Source organism: Sorex araneus, chromosome 6, assembly GCF_027595985.1.
Source record: "Sorex araneus isolate mSorAra2 chromosome 6, mSorAra2.pri, whole genome shotgun sequence".
Taxonomy (NCBI): domain Eukaryota; kingdom Metazoa; phylum Chordata; class Mammalia; order Eulipotyphla; family Soricidae; genus Sorex; species Sorex araneus.
In genome coordinates, this window is record NC_073307.1 from 161,105,220 (window position 1) to 161,125,172 (window position 19,953).

At 51.8% G+C, this 19,953-nt stretch overlaps 1 protein-coding gene across 1 annotated transcript; it reads left to right on the forward strand.

Annotated features, from left to right (window-relative positions):
* The first annotated feature begins 4,179 nt into the window (after positions 1–4,179).
* Positions 4,180–9,942, forward strand: POLR2G (RNA polymerase II subunit G). Its single transcript, XM_055142409.1, has 8 exons — positions 4,180–4,305; positions 4,424–4,533; positions 7,058–7,217; positions 8,599–8,649; positions 8,896–8,961; positions 9,076–9,147; positions 9,504–9,537; positions 9,731–9,942. Exons 1-8 carry the CDS (start codon positions 4,294–4,296, stop codon positions 9,742–9,744), a joined length of 519 nt encoding a protein of 172 aa, XP_054998384.1. The 5' UTR covers positions 4,180–4,293; the 3' UTR covers positions 9,745–9,942.
* The last annotated feature ends 10,011 nt before the right edge of the window (positions 9,943–19,953 follow it).

Consider the following 19,953-nt stretch of genomic DNA (forward strand, 5'->3'; position numbering starts at 1 on the left):
CCTGAGGATTTATTGTATGTAAATTTTAAAACATGTTAGTACAGGATTACTCATAATATTCTTAAGATTTATATACCTGTAAAAAAAGAAAGATATATTGAGTTTGGAAAAAAATTATAAATTTATCATTGTGTAAAAAATACAAAAACGCGCGGGCACGGAAGGGGTGATGTGATGTGTGTTGTGTGTTGTTCGGGGACTCTCAGGGTGTTGCTCTCTCTCTCTCACCGCTCGAGTTTGGTGCTCTCGAGCCGCTGTGTATGGACCGGATCGGGATGGCTCCCCCCTGTGCTCTGCTTCTGTGAGTGCCGCTGTGCTCTCTTCTGTCTGTCTCTCTATCTCTGACTCTGTCTCTGTAGTCTCTCCTCTGGTCTCTTCCCACCTCTCTCTGTCTCTGCTTCTGTGTCTTCTCTCTTGCTTCTGTGTCTCCCCTCCCACTTCTGTGTCTTCTCTCCTACTTCTCTTACAGTCTTAGTTTCTATAGCAATCACATAGGGTGGTGACACAAAGGTGGGTTGAACATTAACAAATCAACAAAGAGGGATAAGATCATTCCTCCAGGATATTAACAAAATCTCATCTAAGAAGATTACTCCAGATTACTAAGAGATCCGCTCAAGGGCCGGATCTCATCCAGGGTGTGTCACTTTCTTCCTTCCTCAGCTAGTAATTCACTTAAATAGTTGTAATAAATCTACTTCTAATATTTCTAGCAATGTCATTCTGTATGAGCACAGTAAGAGATATATCAGACTTAAAGTTTGGTTCCTCCTGAGGACATTCACTATATATTCCAGACCACAGTCTTCAGGTCCGGTTAGTCTTCCTAACCGCAGCAGGGTCCTGGTCTCATAGCTATTTTTGGATCATGGTAGAATTTATCTATGACCATGCTCTCAATTTATAGTTGAGTATTGTGGCACTTTGGCCTGGCCCATTTCGATGCCAGGGTGGCTCACATCTTGCCCTGTGTCAATTCCATCCCTCATTGGGACCCTGCTTTTGGGGTGCTAGGAACTAAAGGCAATTGAGTTGAGAAAGCAGATGCCCAAGAGCAAATATTGGAGTCAATCAGCTCCCAAGTTACAAAGCATAATATTAACTGTCTTCCTGTGTCCATACAGAAAGGATATTGCTTTAAGGTAAACTAAGTCCCTGCGGCAAGGCTGAAAGGACAAACCCTACATTACAATTTTGTGGAATTTCAGTGTAGTTCTGCTAATCTGTATATGTATGTACATCCATGCTCAAGGCCACTCTCCACATGCTCGGATGGACCTTACCCATGAAGGAACCTACAGAGGAACCCAATATGCGGGACCCGAGGCTGAGCTCTCCAAGCCTGCTTGGATCAGGACTGGACCTCCTCCACCCATATCCCCAGTTTTCCAGTAGCTTGGTGGTTACACGCACAAACTCCCCCCAGAGTCATGTCATCTTATCAATGGCCAAGATCCAGAGACTATAAAACAAAGCTCCCAAAAGAGATCGACGCAATATTTCCTGGAGCAGAAAAATCTTTAATTTTTTTTTTTTGGGGGGGACGGCTGGATCGATAGCACAGCGGGTGGGGCATTTGACCTACACATGTCCAACCCAGGTTTGATTCCCAGCATCCCATATGGTCCCTTGAGCACCGCCACAAGTAATTCCTGAGTGCAAAGTCAGGAGTAACCCCTGTGCATTGCCAGGTGTAACCCAAAAAGCAAAAAAAAAAAAATTTTTTTTCTCCCCCCCCCCCCCCGCCTGCCTGGCAAGCTACCCTTGACGTATTTGATATGCCAAAAACAGTAACAATAATGTGCTCTTCATGTTCCTGGAGTGAGCAGATGCCATTGGGCTACACTATCACGTGACAGGGACAAATGAAGACGTTACCGTTGCCTGCTCAAGCAAATCGATGAACAATAGAATGACAGTAACACAGTGATACAGTGATGTATATGTATTGTATATGTATATCTACAATAAGGTCTTTCCCTATGTGTCATAAAAAAAGCCTAGTAAGGTGTAAAAAACTAAGGCTCCCCGAGGCCACGCGTACTCGAGGGCTCTCCGGGTGGCTCTGTCTCACCACCCGCGTTCGGTGCCCTGGAACCGCCGTGTGTGCTGTCGGTCAAGGGCAGGCGATGGAAGGAAGAAGACCAAACTGGTTGCTCGATCAGTTTATTTCATTCTCTCTTTCTGCTTCTCTCCCGGCTCTCGATCTCTCTCTGGATCTCTGGATCTGGCCCCCCAACCCACTCATAGCCTAGTTAAATCTCCCCAGCATGGGGTCTACACCTAGGTGTGGTCACAATCAATAGGGTAAGGTTCTTTTCCTTTAGGGGATGCTTCTCCTAGGACTTAATTCTCTTTCAGCAGGAGGATCCACCCAAGGGCGGAGTCCCATGAGTGTGTTTCTCTTCTCCTCAGCCAGCAAACATATAAGAATTCATAATATTAATCATTTTGTATGGACACAATAAGAGATGCATTAAAGCTCATAGAATTGCTCTCCTGGGGCCATCTCAATCTCAGACTACAGTGCTCAGGCCAGATCAGTCTTTCCTATCCCTAGCAGGGTCCTAGTCTCATCATTACTTTTGGATCATGACGGCATTTGTCTATGATCAAGCTCTTAACTTATAGTTAAGAATTAGGCACTTTGGCCAGGCCCATCTCGATGCCAGGGTAGCACATAACTCACCGCTTGCCCTGGATCCGTCCCGTCCCTCGTCGGGACCCTGCTTTTGGGGTGCTAGGAACTGAGGGCAACTGAGGCTTAAGTGGAGAAAGCAGATGCCCGGGAGGGAATAATATTTGAGGCCAATTAAGTTCCAAGTTACAAAAGCATAATGTTGTCTTCTCGTGTCCATACAAAAAGGACATTGCTTTAAAGTAAATTATTCAAAAGACACAAGAAGAGGAGAAAGGCAATATTAACTTATATAATATAAATTCAGTATCCTAGGAAGGTCTGACCTTACAAATTAGCAGAGTCAGATTAAGGGAAAGCCACGGATTAACTCTTTTGGGGAAGAGAGCATGGAGAAGTGATTATAGCTAAACAAACAGATGGGAGAGATTCGGGAACACCTTGATGGGTGTGACTGGGGTAAGCCTAAACTCCGGGAAAAACCAAAAACCGGGACAAGCTACTCATGGCAAGGGGGAGAGGACAAAGTAATGTCATCCTACAGTAAGGGAATAATAAATGATCAAAGCCATTGGAATTGAAGAATTTTTTTAATAGAACTGAGCTTACAAAGGAAGGTGAGTTCGAAGATTCCCTGGGACACAGATGCTGGGAAGTGGGCTCCGGTGATAGGTGTGGTATTGGAATGATGTATGTGTGAAAGTATAATTAACAGTATGATAAATCCCACCATCGCAATTAAAATGGTTAAAGAAAAATATTTATTAAGGCACTCAGGAGTTAGTACAGAGGGAAAGTCAAGCCCACTGGATTTGATCCCTCTCACTCCAGATGCTCTCCAGAGCCCTGACAGGAGTGACCTCTGAGCACAGAGTCAGGAGTTAAATCCTGAGCACCTCAAGGTGTGGCCCTTAAATAAAAAAATTAATAATAATTTTAAAACACATTTATTGGGGCTGGAACGATAGCACAGCGGGTAGGGCGTTTGCCTTGCATGCGGCCGACCCGGGTTCGATTCCCAGCATCCCATATGGTCCCCTGAGCACCGCCAGGGGTAGTTCTTGAATGCAGAGCCAGGAGTAACCCCTGAGCATCGCCGGGTGTGACTCAAGAAGAGAAAAAAAAAAAAAAACAGGGGCTGGAGCGACAGCATAGCGGGTAGGGCATTTGCCTTGCACGCGGCCAACCCGGGTTCGAGTCCCAGCATCCCATATGGTCCCCTGAGCACCGCCAGGGGTAATTCCTGAGTGCAAAGCCAGGAGTGACCCCTGTGCATCGCCGGGTGTGACCTAAAAAGCGAAAAAAAAAAAGAAAACCACATTTATTAGTACCCCTAAATTTTAAATTATAAAAAGATAAGTCAATATAAAGAGATACAGAAATAAATGCAGGTTCCTATGAGACACTGTTCCTTTGGTACTGTCCACTTCAGATAAACCTTTTTTGCTTTTGTCGCAAGTCCGAGGGGCGGAGCCTCCTGGTTTGTCCCTCCCTGCAGCGAAGCCCAATCGGGTGTCCGGAGAGAACGGAGTCCCGCCCCCTCGTCAGTTGCAGACCCGGAAGTCGTTCTCGCGGTCCCGTGCGTTTCCGGTGGCGTCCGAGCTGCCGCCTCGGCTCCGGGTCCAGGCTTCTGCCCCGCCGGGCGCTTCGGGAAGATGTTCTACCACGTGAGCTGGGCGCGGGGGGCGGCCGGGGCTCGGGGGGCCGAGCGGGCGCGCGAGGCCGCGTCTTGGGCCGCGCCCGCGCCTCCCCGTTGACCAGCTTCGCGCCCCGCTCTCCCTGCAGATCTCCTTGGAGCACGAGATCTTGCTGCACCCGCGCTACTTCGGCCCCAACCTGCTCAACACCGTGAAGCAGAAGCTTTTCACCGAGGTGGAGGGGACGTGCACGGGCAAGTGAGTGCCGCCGTCTCGGGGCTGCCCTCCTGCAAGGGTGCGGGGCGCCCCGCGCCTGCCGCCGTCCCCCACTGCCTAGCACCCTGCAGGGCCTTTTCCAGCTGCCCTGGGCAGCTCACTCACGCCCTCCGCTGCAGTCCTGCGCCCGGGGGTCGGCCGTGGGCCCCGCAAACATCTCTCAAGCCGCTCTGCCCCCAGGCCCGTGTCGGAAGCTGGAACGAAGATGAATGAGATCAAAGGAGGCCAGTGCATAGGCAGCTCCCGAGTTCTCTGGGATTCTGCTGGGTTTCTCTGTACCCCTGGTTCTCGGGAGGGAGCTGGCTGGCACATCTCGAGCCTGAATGAGAATTTGGGTGAGGACAGAAAGGGGCCACTTCTGGGCTTCTGTCAAGGGGCCTCAGCTTTTTTCCTGTGAATGAGCGACGTGCTATTGGTATGCTTGGGCCCCCAACACTGAAACTACCGGGCTATGGGTTATAGGAAAGTGGGCAGGGCGCTTGCACGCTGCTGATCAGGGTTCACCCCCTGGCATCACATGTTTCCCCAGTACCACCGGCAATAAGCTCTGAGCATAGCAGGGAGCCCCTTCTGCACCCCACCTCCGATTTGTAAAAGAAAAGAAGTTACTTGTGCATTTAATGTTTTTTAACTTTTTTTTTTTTGGAGGGGCGCATACCTGTGTGAGGTGCTCAGGATCCACGGCTCTGTGCTCATTTATCACTCCTGATGATGCCCCGGGGACAGTAGGGGGTGCCGGGGATCTAACCTGAGTTGGCCAGGTGCAAGGCAAGTGGCCCTATGTGCTGTACTATCGCTCCAGCCTCTAAAATTTTAAAAAAATTGATTGAGATTCTGTGATTTATATGCTGCTAGTGATGGTGTCTCATGCACAGTCCCAACATGACCCCCCATCACCAGGTGCCCACTTCCCTTCCTCACTGACCCCAACATCCTGAGTGGTTTGAGTTTTTTTGTTGTTGATGTTTTTGGGCCACAGCTGACGATGCTCAGGGATTACTCTGGATTGCACTCAGGAATCACTCCTTGCGGTGCTCAGGGAACCATATGGGATGTCTGGGATAGAACCCCAGGTTGACCACATGCAAGGCAAGCCCTACCCGCTGTACTGTCACTCCAACCCCTGGTTTGAATTTCTTTTCATTTTTTTGGGGGGGCTTTTTTGGGTCACGCCTGGCGTTGCACAGGGGCTACTCCTGGCTTTGCACTCATGACTTACCCCTGGCGGTGCTCAGGAGACCATATGGGATGCTGGGAATTGAACCCGGGTTGGCCGTGTGCAAGGCAAACGCCCTACCCGCTGTGCTGTCGCTCCAGCCCCCTGGTTTGAATTTCTAAGCTTTGTTTCATCTTTTAGAGAATCAAGAGCTTCTGGTCAGAGGCCAGGGAACCTGCATTTTAATGTTTCTCCTGGTTTTTTTTGTTGGTGGTGGTGGTTTTTGCTTTTTGGGTCACACCTGGCAATGCACAGGGGTTACTCCTGGCTCTGCACTCAGGAATTACTCCTGGCGGTGCTCAGGGGACCCTATGGGATGCTGGGAATCGAACCCGGGTCCGCCGCATGTAAGGCAAACGCCTTACCCGTTGGGCTGTCGCTCCAGCCCCCATCTCCTGTTTTTTTTTTGTGGGACAGTCTTAGTGATACCCAGGGCTAACTCCTGGCTCTGCGCTTAGGAATTAGTCCTGGCAGTGCTTGGGAGACCTTATGGGATGCCCGGGAATCGAAGCCAGCTTGATGTTGTGCAAGGCAGATGCCCTCCCTATTGCACTCTCTCTCCACCCCCTCTCTGAGGTGGTTCTCAGGAGGGCCACGGATTCCTGTCTGTCTGCAGAGTGAGGGAGAGGGCGGCTTCAAGGCGTGGAGCTCCACAGGCTTTAGGAAGCTTGAAGCAGCCCCTGAGCATCACAGGTGTGACCTGAAGCCAGTTAGTTAAAACGATTGAGGCCTGCAGCCTTCCTGGGTGATGATGGTGATATTAGGAGAATGCACTTGTGCTTGTTTATTTTTAAGCGGGGACTATCCACTCAATCTAGCTAGGCTCAGAGTTACTCCTGGCTCTGTTCTCAGGAATTACTGCTGATGGTGCTCAGGGGACCCGATGGCCTGCCAGGAGCCAAACCCAGTTTGGCCGCATGCAAAGCAAATGTGTTTCCCGTTGTGCCATTTCTGCTGCCCTCTGGGGTAATGCATTGGGCCTTATGCTGCTGTGTGCTCGGCCTTTGGGGGACAAACGTGCTATCTGCTTCTCCCTTGTGCTGGGCCCCAACTCCCAGGCTCTGTGTTTTATTTATTTATTTATTTATTTGGCCAGGGGAGTTTGGCTTCACCTTCTGATGCTGGGGTGACCATATAGGGTGCTGGGGATTATGTTGGGGCCAGTCACGTTCCCAGTGATCCCCCGGCCTCCTGCAGTGCCTCTGGCCCCGTCTGGGGGGTTTTCTGTTGCTCATGGTTTCAGGGGCTTTTCCCCACCGAGCGCCTTCCTTCTTCTCATCTTCCTTGCAGATATGGCTTTGTCATTGCTGTCACCACTATCGACAACATCGGTGCTGGAGTGATCCAGCCTGGCCGCGGCTTTGTCCTTTACCCAGTCAAGTACAAGGCCATTGTGTTCCGGCCCTTCAAAGGGGAGGTTGTGGATGCCATTGTCACCCAGGTCAACAAGGTGAGGCCGTTTCCTGGGGCGGCTGGGGTGGTGTCGCAGATGGGGGGCAGCTCCCAGCATCACTTGCTAGGACGGTGTCCTTGGCCAAGTCACTTTCTGGTTTTTTTTGGGGGGGGCCATACCTGGCAATGCTCTGGGGTTATTCCTGGCTCTGCATTCAGGAATCATCCCTGGTGCTTGGGGCACCCTGTGGGGTGCCAGGGATTGAACCTAGGTGGGCCGGCCACGTGAAAGGCTACACAGGGACAGCCCTACCCGCTGTCCTGTCGCTCCGCCCCTCACCTCTTTGTGCTTTGTTCCTGGCCTGACAAATGTTACATTAGCCCCTGCCCAGCGGCTGGGAAGTCAAGGTTGTTTTTTTTTTGTTTTTTTTTTCCTTTTTGGGTCACACCCGGCAATGCACAGGGGTCACTCCTGGCTCTGCACTCAGGAATTACCCCTGGCGGTGCTCAGGGGACCATATGGGATGCTGGGAATCGAACCTGGGTTGGCTATCGCATGCAAGGCAAACGCCCTACCTGCTGTGTTATTGCTTCAGCCCCGGAAGTCAAAGTTTTATTTTGTGTTTGATTTTTTTGGTTTTGGTTTTTGGCAAGCAGTGCTTTCTCCTGGCTCTGCATTTGGGGATTACTCCGGGTGCAGCTCAGGGGACCCTATGGGATGCCGGGGATGGAATCCAGGTCAGCCGGATGTAAAGCAATGTGCTGTGGCCCCGGAAGTGAGTGTTTATACTTATACCAGTAGTAGTTTCTGATGATGAAACAGTTCTTATGGGCCTCATGCTGACTCTGGCACTCACAGAAGCCAAAGTCTGGAGAAAATTCTACTGGCCAAAGTCTTGTGTTCATATCGTGGCCTGGCTGGTTCAGTGGGCCCCAAACTCTTGACCCTTACGCTCTGGTTGCTTAATTTGAACCTGAAAGCTTGGGAAAGGGGAGAAATAAAACCGGCATGGCACTTCCGAGAGGTCTCCGAAATGTGAAGTGTGTCCTTCGAAATTAGCTGTAGGGCAGGAGCAATAGCACAGGGGGGAGGGCGTTTGCCTTGCACATGACTGACCCTGGTTCGATTCCCAGCATCCCATATAGTTCCCCAAGCACCGCCAGGAGTAATTCCTGAGTGCAGAGCCAGGAGTCACCCCTGTGCACTGCCGGGTGTGACCCAAAAACAAAGCAAAACAAAGCATTAGCTAGAGGTGGGGGACGGGAGGTTCATTTTCTCTCCGGCACGAGGGTGATTCCTGGGGGCGCACCCAGTGCTCTCGGCATGTGCTGGTCCCCCTTCTCCCCAGGTGTGCGTGGGTTGTGAAGTGGGAAGGAAGGGGAGGCTCCGAGGACACGGAAACACAATGAACAGACACGGCCCCTCCTTTCCCTCATAGGTCGGACTCTTTACTGAAATCGGGCCCATGTCCTGCTTTATCTCGAGACATGTAAGTCCCAGTTCCCGACCGTCATGGAAGCATCCTTTTGTGTTTGGTGGTGGTTTTGGGATTTGGGGCCCCACTCAGCAGTGCTTGGCGTTTTCCTCCTGGCTCTGTGTCCCCAGGAGTGCCCAGGAGCTGGCAGTGCCTAGGGGGCCCTGTTTGGTGCTGGGGGTTGGGGTGCCTCCCCGCTGTGCTCTCTCTCCAGCCGAGTTCTTCCCCTGGGGACTGACCCAGTCTCACCTTTTCTTCCAGTCCATCCCGTCCGAGATGGAGTTTGATCCTAATTCCAACCCCCCGTGTTATAAAACCATGGATGAGGTGAGTGTCTAGGAAGCGGCCGGTGAAGGCAGGAGGGGGGAGCGCCTGAGGGGTGGGGGAGAGCATTGGCCTGAGGCTGTCTGAGTCTGCCCCCCCGCCCCCCTTTCCCCCCAGGACATTGTGATCCAGCAGGAAGATGATATCCGGCTGAAGATTGTGGGGACCCGAGTGGACAAGAACGACATCGTGAGTCTCGCCCCTGCCTTCCTCCCAGTGGCTGTCAGCACCCCTAGGGTTCCTGTGGACTTTGGCCCTTCTGCAGGAAGGGGAAGAATTGGATGGGTGGAAGGGGGGCCGGGGATTGAACCTGGGTCGGCTGCCTGCAAGACAGACACGCCTCACCCGCTGAACTGTTGCCCCGGCCCCTCCACCAGCCTTTTTCTGACCGTGGGCTCCTTCCAACTGTGCTTCCTTCACTTCCTCCCGGCCCTACACTGCGGGGGAGGAAACCAGACGTGCAGGGATTGAAACCCGGGTCGGTATGAATGTCAGCCTTACTATTTCCCTGGCCCTTCACTGCCCTTTTATCTTTCCTCCTGCAGTTTGCTATCGGTTCTCTGATGGACGATTACTTGGGTGAGTTACCGATTGTGCTTCCCGGGGCTGCTGCGTGGAGAAGGGATGTGCAGGGGTTGGGGAGCGCGGGGGATGTGAGGCCAGAGGTCCGGGATGGAGACGGCTCCTGGTCTACGTGGGACCTGGGTGGGAAGCCCCTGGTACGGCCCGCCCGGGCTCTGGATTTAACCCGTCTGCTTTCTGTTTCTCGCAGGGCTTGTGAGCTGAGCACCAGGCCACTTCCCTCACTTGGTCCTTGTCCTGGATGTGTGGCCGTCACACTGACCCAGTTGTTCAGAGATTCCGTTTGGGAGAGTCGGGAAGGTCCCTTGTCCCCCTGTTGCAACTGGTTCTTCTTGCGGCTGATTGGGTTTTTTTTTTTTTAACTGTGCTTTCTAATATAAAGGGTTCTTGTTTTCTCATCAAGTGTTTATCTCTTTTCTTTGGTAAGAACAATGTCAGGGGCCAGAGCGATAGTACAACGGGGAGGGCATTTTGCCTTGCATGTGGCTGACCCAGGTTTAGTCCCTGGCATCCCATATGGTCCCCAAGCAACGCCAGGAGTAAGCCCTGAGCATTGCTAGGTGTGACTCAAAAAGCACACACGCACACAAAAAACAGTATTTTGTTCTGATTTGTTTTGTGGTCATCCCAGTGGTGCTCAGGGGACCGGATTCAGGCCTCCTGCAGGTGAAGAATCTGCTGCAGCCTATTGGCCTGACTCTCTGGCCGCAGTCACAAGACCTTTGAGAGGTGCTGTTGGGCCACATCTACTTGTACGGGGGCGACTTCTGTCCCTGTGCTCAGGAGTGGCCCTGGGCAGTGTTCAGGGACCATGTGGGGTGCCAGGGGTCGGAGCTGGGGTCAGCCACACACGGCGAGCACTTAACCTGCTTATTCGCTTTTGGGTCTCTCCCCTTTTTGGAGGGGAGGGGCACATGTAACTTTGCTCAGACCTTACTCCTGACTCTGCGCTCAGTTTGGGCCTTCCGGGGTGCAGGGGTGGAACTCGGGTTGGCGGCATGCAAGGCGAGCACTCTCCCCACTGTATTTTTTTCCGGCCCCATTGCAGCACCTCTTTAAAAACGCTACAAGGGGCCTGGAGTAATAGCACAGCAGGTAGGGTATTTGCCTTGCATGCGGCTGACCCGGGTTCGATTCCCAGCATCCCATATGCCATATGGTCCCCTGAGCACCGCCAGGAGTAACCCCTGTGCATCGCTGGGTGTGACCCCCCTCAAAAAAAATAAATGAATAAATAAAAGTGCTACAGGGGGCGCTAGAGCAATAGCACAGCGGGTAGGGCATTTGCCTTGCACTGGCCGACCCAGGCTTGATTCCCAGCATCCCATATGGTCCCCCGAGCACCGCCAGGGGTAATTCCTGAGTGGAGAGCCAGGAGTAACTTCTGTGCATCGCTGTGTGTGACCCAAAAAAAAAAAATTAATACTACTTATAACGGTGTTAAAAATATCTAAAGCCCACGGGTGGTGGTGAGGACATGAGCTGCCTGTGTGAAGCTCTGGGTTCAATCATTGGCACCAGCCAGATACCAGGAAATGGTGGCATGTGGGTGCTAGCTCAGAGGGGTCGCTCATAGTCTGCATGTGTGAGGCCAATTTTGATCCGTAGCCCTGCTTGGGCCCCGGGCGTTACCAGGAATGATCCCTGAGCTGTGACGGGGTGACCTAAACCCCTCCGAATAAAGGGGCCAGAGAGAGTACAGCGGGTAAGGCCTTGCACTCCGCCCACCCAGGCTCAATCAGGGCACCCCATTTTATTCTCTCGAACCAGGCCAGGGGTCGTCCCTGAGCACCACCAAGTGTGGTCCCCAAGCCTAAAAGCCAGCTGTGGGGACCCCACATGCTAACCCTTCGTGTTGTCCTGGTCCTTCCGCTGGCCTCAGCCACCCTGGGGATCGAGCAGGTCTGTGGACGGGACAGCTCTCGTGAAACACTGGCTGGGGGCCATAGCGGCAGTCCAGCAGGGCAGGCATCAGCCTTGCACACCGCTGACCTGGGTTCCACCCCAGGCATTCCAGGCACTGCCAGGACTCCTGACCGCAGAGCCAGGAGTCACCCCTGAGCATCGCCAGGTGTGGCCCCCAAACAAAAACAATACCAAAGTACTTTAACCCCCCATCCCAACAACCTCTCTGGCCCCAGGCCTCGGGCCCTTTTTTGGTAGCCTTCCGCCGGTAGCAGGTTCGTACATGCGAGTGGCAGGTACAGGCACAGGAGCCAGTGGCATGGGCTCCAATGTTACAACTCTTTATTTATTTATTTAATTTTATTTTATTTGCTTTTTGGATCACACCTGGTGATGCTCAGGGGTTACTGCTGGCTCTGCACTCAGGAATTACTTCTGGCGGTGCTCAGGGGGCCATATGGGATGCTGGGAATCGAACCTGGAGCGGCCGTGTGCAAGGCAAAAGCCCTACCCACTGTGCTATCGCTCCTGCCCCACAACTCTTAAATCAGACCTTGAAGCCATGGTTATCAGTGGGGCGACTTTGGTCCCTGGAGACATTCTGCAGGGACATTTTGGTTGGTCCTGGTAGGGGATGTGACCACCTTCTGGTAGGTAGGAACCAGATGTGCTGCTAATCACCCACCCAAGTATAGGGCAGTCGCTGCCTGTTTCCCCCGCCCTCAGCAACAACAAAGAATTCTGTGGTCCTTGGCTGGAGAAATAGCACAGCGGATAGGGCATTTGCCTTGCACTCGGCTGACCCGGGTTCGATTCCCAGCATCCCATATGGTCCCCTGAGCACTGCCAGGTGGTAATTCCTGAGTGCAGAGCCAGGAGTAACCCCTGTGCATCGCTGGGTGTGACCCCCCCCAAAAAAAAATGCAAAAAAAAAAAATTCTGTGGTCCTATGAGAAGCGTCCGGAAGAGTGCCTGAAACATGGTAGAAAGTCACATGACTCTGGTTCCCTGCTCTGACGTACTTCTGTCCAGTCTGGCCCGGGTTCCACTCCATCCTCCTGCAGTGTGTATAAGACATCTTGAGGGGTTCCTGCATGCCCGGTGTGAATTCCAGCCTTTGACCTATTTCCCCAACCCCCACTTTGCGTTTTGCAAACGTTTTACTCGCTGTTCTAGCCCTCTGACAACTTCGTTAGATTTTTTTAAAAAAAGGGGTGTGGAGCCATAGTACAGCAGGTGGGGTGCTTGCCTTGCATGTGGCCGATGGAGCAATGCCAAACAAAAGTTTTAATTTTTTTTTTTTTTGCTTTTTGGGTCACACCTGGCTATGCACAGGGGTTGCTCCTGGCTCTGCACTCAGGAATTACTCCTGGCGGTGCTCAGGGGACCGTATGGGATGCTGGGAATCGAACCTGGGTCGGCCACGTGCAAGGCAAACGCCCTACCCGCTGTACTATGGCTCTAGCCCCTGAATCTTTTGTTGAGATCATTGTAGAGTCAGGTGTAAGCTCTGAGCACTGTTGGGTGTCCTCTGACCCCCTCCCTCACCCCCAAAGAAAAAAACCAGGTAAGGGCTAGAGAAGGAATAGAGATTTAGTCTCATGTGGCCAACCCCGGTTCACTTCCTGGCAGCATATACTTCCCCGAGATCTGCTGTCCACCTCTGCCCACCCCCCTCAAGGAAACTGATACATTGTAAGCCACAGGAAGTAAAAATCTTCCCCATTTCCTGGGGTGGAGAGTTAGTATAAGGGGAAGAATGTTTGTTTTGTGCATGGTTGACCTGGGTTTGATCCCTGGCACCTACATGATCCCCCAAAACCCACCAGGAGTGATTCCTGAATATAAAGGCAGAAGCAAGGCCCGAGCAACCGTGTGGCCAGGTGTGGCCCAAATATTAAAAACAAAACAAGGGGCTGGAGCCATAGCACAGCAGGTAGGGCATTTGCCTTGCATGCAGCTGACCCGGGTTCAATTCCCAGCATCCCATATGGTCCCCTGAGCACCGCCGGGGGTGATTCCTGAGTGCAGAGCCAGGAGTGACCCCTGTGCATCAATGGGTGTGACCAAAAAAGAAAAACAAAACAAAACAAAAAACCTCTTCCATGACCTTTCTCGCCTTTGTGGGCCTGTGATGTCCCCGTGCCCGCCCTGGCCCTGGCATTCACTGAGGCTGGGTCCTCGGATCACCTTTCCCACCTCTGACAGGACCACCCACGTTTGCCTTCCTTGTCCCCTATCTCTGGGATGAGCAGGGGCTGCTTGGAGCAGTAGCAGTGACGGCGGCATGGAAGGGGCCACCACTGTCGCCCTCATCCCGCTGGTCTCAGCCCCTGGGCGTCCTCAGACTCCCCTTCGGGCATAGGTGGGCAGACGCTCCAGTCAAGCTGGTGCCCGAACGAATGACTGTGGCTGCAAATGTTTGCAAGAGAAGGCAGGGCTGCAGTTGGCTTAGGGAGTGTTGCTATGGCAACCCAGCCCCATCCTGCTGGCTCTCCCAGCTCTGGTCCCAGAGGATCTTTCCTAGAGGCAGCAACATGTCTAGGAGAGCGGGTAGAGCAGAAGCAGCGAGGGTGTCTGTGTGTGTGTGTGTGTGTGTGTGTGTGTGTGTGTGTGTGTGTGTGTGTGTGTGTGTGTGTGTGAAAGTCCTTTGCAAACTCCTCCATCTTGCAGGAACCTAGAGGAACTGTGTCCCCTGCTGCCTTGTGGTATGTAAGTGAAAGAAATTTCTGGCGCAGATGTTCAATCTATAATAACTGTGCAACAGGCCAGAGCGATAGTACAGCGGGGAGGGCATTTGCCTTGCACAATGGCTGACCCAGATTCAATCCCCAGCATCCCCTATGATCCCCTGGGCCCCACCAGGAGTGATCCCTGGACACAGAGCCAGGAGTAAGCCCTGAGCACAGCCAAATGTGGCTCAAAACACTAAATAAACCAACCATGCGAGGAGGGCATGTTACCTTGTTTCGCGAAGGGGAAAATGCTATCAGGTGATTTACCCCATGAAGGCTGAGTGTTTGGGCCAGGCTGTCTGCACATTCCACAGTCTTTTTTTTTTTTTTTTTTTGCTTTTTGGGTCACACCCAGCGATGCTCAAGGGTTACTCCTGGCTCTGCACTCAGGAATTACTCCTGGCGGTGCTTGGGGGACCATATGGGATGCCGGGGATTGAACCCGGGTCGGCCGCGTGCAAGGCGAACGCCCTACCCACTGTGCTATCACTCCGGCCCCACATTCCACAGTCTTTACTGGGGTCACGTGTTTTTTTTTTTTTTCTGGGTGGAGGGGTGCTTTTGTGTTTTGTTTTTTGATTTTTGCTTTATGGGTCACATCTGGCAATGCACGGGGGGTTACTCCTGGCTTTGCACTCAGAAATTACTCCTGGTGGTGCTCGGGGGACCATATGGGATGTTGGAGATTGAACCCAGGTAGGCCGCATGCAAGGCAAATGCCCTACCTGCTGTACTATCGCTGCAGCCCCAGGTGTATGTGTCGTGGGTGCTTTCTGATTAGAAGTAGAATATGAGGTTGGGTGTCGCTGGGGTGGGAGTCCAGGAGTTTGGTGTGTGGTGTTATGTGTTTTAAATTTCTATGGGTGCATTGGAGATTTGGTTGGGGCCTAAATCCAGAGTCTTATCGGTATTTATGAAACATGGGCAGTACCACTGGACTACAGTCCTGGGCTGTTTTCATTTTGTTTTTTGGGGGGTAGTTTCCTGGTTCTGACTCAGGGGTCACTTCTGGAGGAGCACAGGTGACCACACAGTAGGGGAGGGGCCAGGACCAGCTGCAGCAAGGTAAGCACCTCTGGGCCTATTATTGTTCCTCAAAAATAAATCATGGGTCTGGAGCAATAGTACAGCAGGCAGGGTGTTTGCCTTGCATGCGGCTGACCCGGGTTTGATTCCCAGTATCCCATATGGTCCCCAGAGCACCACCAGGAGTAATTCCTGAGTGTAAAGCCAGGAGTAACCCCTGTGCATCGCCAGGTGAGACCCAAAAATCAAATAAATAAATCAATCCCTTTTGGGGCCAGGGTGATAGAGCACGGAGGCACTTGCCTTGCATGTTGCTGACCTGGGTTTGATCCCTGGCATTTCATATGGTCTCCCAAGCACCGGCAGGGTTAATTCCTTAATGCAGAGCCAGGAATTAACCAGGAATTAAATGTCTCTGAGCATTTCCAGTTGTCCCCAAACAAACAAATAAAAAAATTAAACTAATACCTTGGGGTCAGAGTAATAGTACAGCGGGTGGGGAGTGGGGGTGGGGCATTTGCCTTGCATGTGGCCTACATGGGTTGGAACCCTGGCATCCCATATAGTCCCCTGTGCACCGCCAGGAGTAACTCCTGAGCATCACTGGGTGTGATTCAAAAACAACAACAACAAGGATATACTTCATTGTCACTCTCTTTCCCCCTATTACCTATTTTATTGTCACTGTCCAATTTGAAAAATTAATGTCAATTTGGAGCTGGAGCGATAGCACAGAGGTTAGGGCGTTTGCCTTGCACGCGGCCAACCCGGGTTCAATTCCCAGCATCCCATAGGGTCCCCTAAGCACCGCCAGGAGTGATTCCTGAGCGCAGAGCCAGGAATAACCCCTGTGCATCGCTGGGTGTGATCCAAAATGAAAAAAATAATAATAATGCCAATTCATCTGCTTATATTATTCCTTATATTGTGTACATGAATAAAATCACCCTATACTTTCTCCTTTTTTTTTTTCTTTGCTTTTTGGGTCACACCCAGCGATGCTCAGGGGTTACTCCTGGCTTTGCACTCAGGAATTTCTCCTGGCAGTGCTTGGGGGACCATATGGGATGCCAGAGGATCGAACCCAGGTCGGCCTCGTGCAAGGCAAATGCCTTACCCGCTGTGCTATCGCTCCGGCCCCTATACTTTCTCCTTTTGATTTATTTCACTTTGCCTAATCTTTTTTCCATTTTCTTGGAGATGACAAATTTTTTTCTTTTTTGGTCATTGCATTTCCCCTCCCCCACCTGGTAGTGCTGAGGGCTTCTGGCTATGCTCTGTCCTTAGCGATTATTCCTGGCATAGCAAGGGGGACCTAACATGGTGCCAGAAATGGAACCCAGGTCAGCCACGTGCAAGGCAGATACCCTACCCACTGTACTATCTCTCCAGCCCCAATCTTGTCTTTTTAAAAAAAAATGATAGCTGAGTAATATTGCATTGTGTGTATATGCCACATCATTCAGAAACGATTGCTGAGGGGGCCACACCCTGTAATACTTGGAGTTGGGGGGCCACACTCAGGGCCACACCTGGTATTTCTGGGGCAACCATGCATGCAGGGCCTGGGTATGGAATCAAGCCTGTGGCTTCACACATGAAACACGTACTGTACCACCTGAGCCTGTCACTCTTTGGGTTTGGGGCCACTGTGGTGCTCAAGGGCCACTTTTTTTTTTTCTTGGTTAGTACCATAATATTATTTTTTTTTAATTTTTTTTTTTACATTCTTTTTTTTATTTTTTAAAAAATTTTATCACCGGGGCTGGAGCAATAGCACAGCGGGTAGGGCGTTTGCCTTGCACGCGGCCGACCCGGGTTTGAATCCCAGCATCCCATATGGTCCCCCGAGCACCGCCAGGAGTAATTCCTGAGTGCATGTGCCAGGAGTAACCCCTGTGCATCGCCGGGTGTGACCCAAAAACCAAAAAAAAAAAAAAAAAAAAAAAATTTTATCACCAAGTGGAAAGTTACAGAGTTCTCAGGTTTATGTCTCAGTTATACTGTATTCAAACACCATCCCTTCACCAGTGCCCATATTCCACCACCAAAATCCCCGGTATACCCCCCGCCCCCCACCCCAACTGTATAACTGATGAACCTCACTTTATTTTCTCTTCACCTTGATTACGTTCCATATTTCAACACAAAACTCACTATTGTTGTGGGAGTTATATCCCCAAACAAGATAACCCTAATAAGGAGGCATTTGATAATTAGTTTTCCATTCAAAGATTGTATGTTTTCAGGTGTTAGAAAAGGTCGCGCGGCCGCATTAGCGGCTGCGCGGCTCGGATCTGTTCCAGTCCCGAATCCTGGAGCCGTGTTAGTTGCTGCTCAGTGTCGCCAGGGTTCCATCTGGAGAAGGTGTGCAGGCGGCACCTCCTCCCTCCGGCCCCCCTGTGTTGCTGGCCCCGATTCGGGTCCGGAGCATTGTCCGGGCCGCGTTGCTCACCAGAATGCCTGCCGCTTCTCTGTGGATTGTGGCATCAAGATGGCGCCGAGGGTGGGTCGAGGGCGTGACTTCCGGCGGCCGGGACCACTCAGAGTTTTGGGCTGGCGCCGCCCCACTCCAGTGGCCCCCGCGGCTCGGATCTGTCCCAGTCCCGAATCCTGTCAAGGGCCACTTCTGACTCGGTCCTTAGGGGACCGTGTCAGGCCAGGGATGAAAGCTGGCCCTTCCGGCAGGCAATGTGCCCTTTGGGTTCTCTCCCTGGCCCCGAACCACATCTATTTTAGTATGTGTTCTGGGGTCAGTCCAGGTAGGACTCAAGCTACTTCTGGTTCCATGCTCAGGGACCATGTGATAGCTCAGCCTTGGTGAGATTAGTTCTCTCAGACCCTAAACCACATCTCCTTTATCGAATCATCAGTAACATCCTTTGTTTCCGGGTCTCTGCTCTTGTGAATAATGTTGCAATAGCTGAGTGTAACCTTTTCCAGCTCAAGCTTGCATTAACTAGATACTCTTTCCCAGTCATCTGGCTAGATCCCTAGAAGTGGGGCATTGCGAGATCATATGTTGTCACTGTCACTGTCATCCCATTGCTCATCCATTTACTCGAGTGGGCACCAGTAACGTCTCCAAGTGAGACTTGTTGTTATTGTTTTTGGCATATCGAATACGCCACGGGGAGCTTGCCAGGCTCTGCTGTGTGGGCGAGATATTCTTGGTTCGGTTCCTCCGCCCCTCTCAGAGAGCCCGGCAAGCTACTGAGATAATATGTTAGCTAGGTTTTGATTTTGTTTGAGTTTTGTGCCACACCAAGGTGTTCTCAGGTCTTGCTCCTGGCTCTGTCCCCAGGTATCACTCCGTATGGGGCTCAGAAGGCCTTCTGTGGTGCCAGAGATCAAACCTAAGTCATCTGCAAGCAAAGCAAATGCCTGACCCCTCTACTCTTTCTCTGGCCCCAGTAGCTCTAGATTGATTCATTATTAGTTTTTGGCCTTTTTTTTTTCTTTTTTCTTTTTGTGTCACACCTGGCAATGCACAGGGGTTACTCCTGGCTCTGCACTCAGGAATAACCCCTGGGGGTGCTCAGGGGACCATATGGAATGCTGGGAATCGAACCCGGGTTGGCCGCGTGCAAGGCAAACACCCTACCCGCTGTGCTATCGCTCCAGCCCAATTTTTGGCCTTTTGGGCCCTACCCAGAAATGCTCAGGGGTTATTCCTGGCTCTGCACTCAGGAGTCACTCTTGAAGGTGCTGGGGGACTTTATGGGATGTTGGGGATTGAACCCTGGTCTACCCTGTGCAAGGCAAGCGCCCTAGCCACTGTGCTATCATCTGGCCCCTAGTTTGATTCTTTTTTGCTGTGTTTTTGGACCACATCTGGCAGTGCAAAGAGGGCCCAGTGCTTGGGGCCATCTTTCCTGCCATGTTTTTAGATTACTTTGCGGTTTTATTTAGGAGCCATCGCCAACTTTGCTCAGAGCTACCCACCTTGGGGGTGCTTTTTTTTTTTTTTTTACTTTTGGGTCACACCCGGCGATGCACAGGGGTTACTCTTGGCTCATGGACTCAGGAATTACTCCTGGCGGTGCTGGGGAGACCATATGGGATGCCGGGGATTGAACCCAGGTTTGCTGCGTGCAAAGGCAAATGCCCGACCCACTGTGCTATCGCTCCGGCTCTGGGGGTGCTTCTTATTAGGTGTTGGGGGGTTGCCTCCGTGGTGCGCAGAGAGCTGGTGGAGCCAGGCCACCTGCATGCCAAGCACATGTGCCACCCTCTGAGCTGTCATCACACCGATCCCAGAATTTTTTGGGATATGGGGAATAGGCCACATATGGGGTGTTCAGGTCTTAGTCCTGGTTCTGTGCTCAGGTGTTTGGGGAACCATATATGGTGCTGGGGATTGATCCCGAGTTGGCCGCATGCAAGGGAAGTGCCTTAACTCCTGTACTATCTCTCTGGCCCTCCAGATTTTCTTTAAGGGTATCTTTGTACTGGTTTCCAAAATGTTGCATGAATTCATATTCACACAATGTGTTTTTTCTCTACAACCTTGGCAATAGTTACTATTTTATTTGATTTTTGGGGACACAGCAGGGTGCCTAGGGTTCACTCCCAGTGGTGCTTCTGGCACCACAATCCGCATTGCAAAGAGATTGCTCCGAGCACAGTGCTTGGGGATTGCTCCCACTTGTGGTATTGGGTGTGTCCTAGGGATCAAACCGGGGTCTCTCATGCAGAGTATGTGCCTAGTTAACTAACGTGAATGATCTTTCTCGGCTCCAACAGT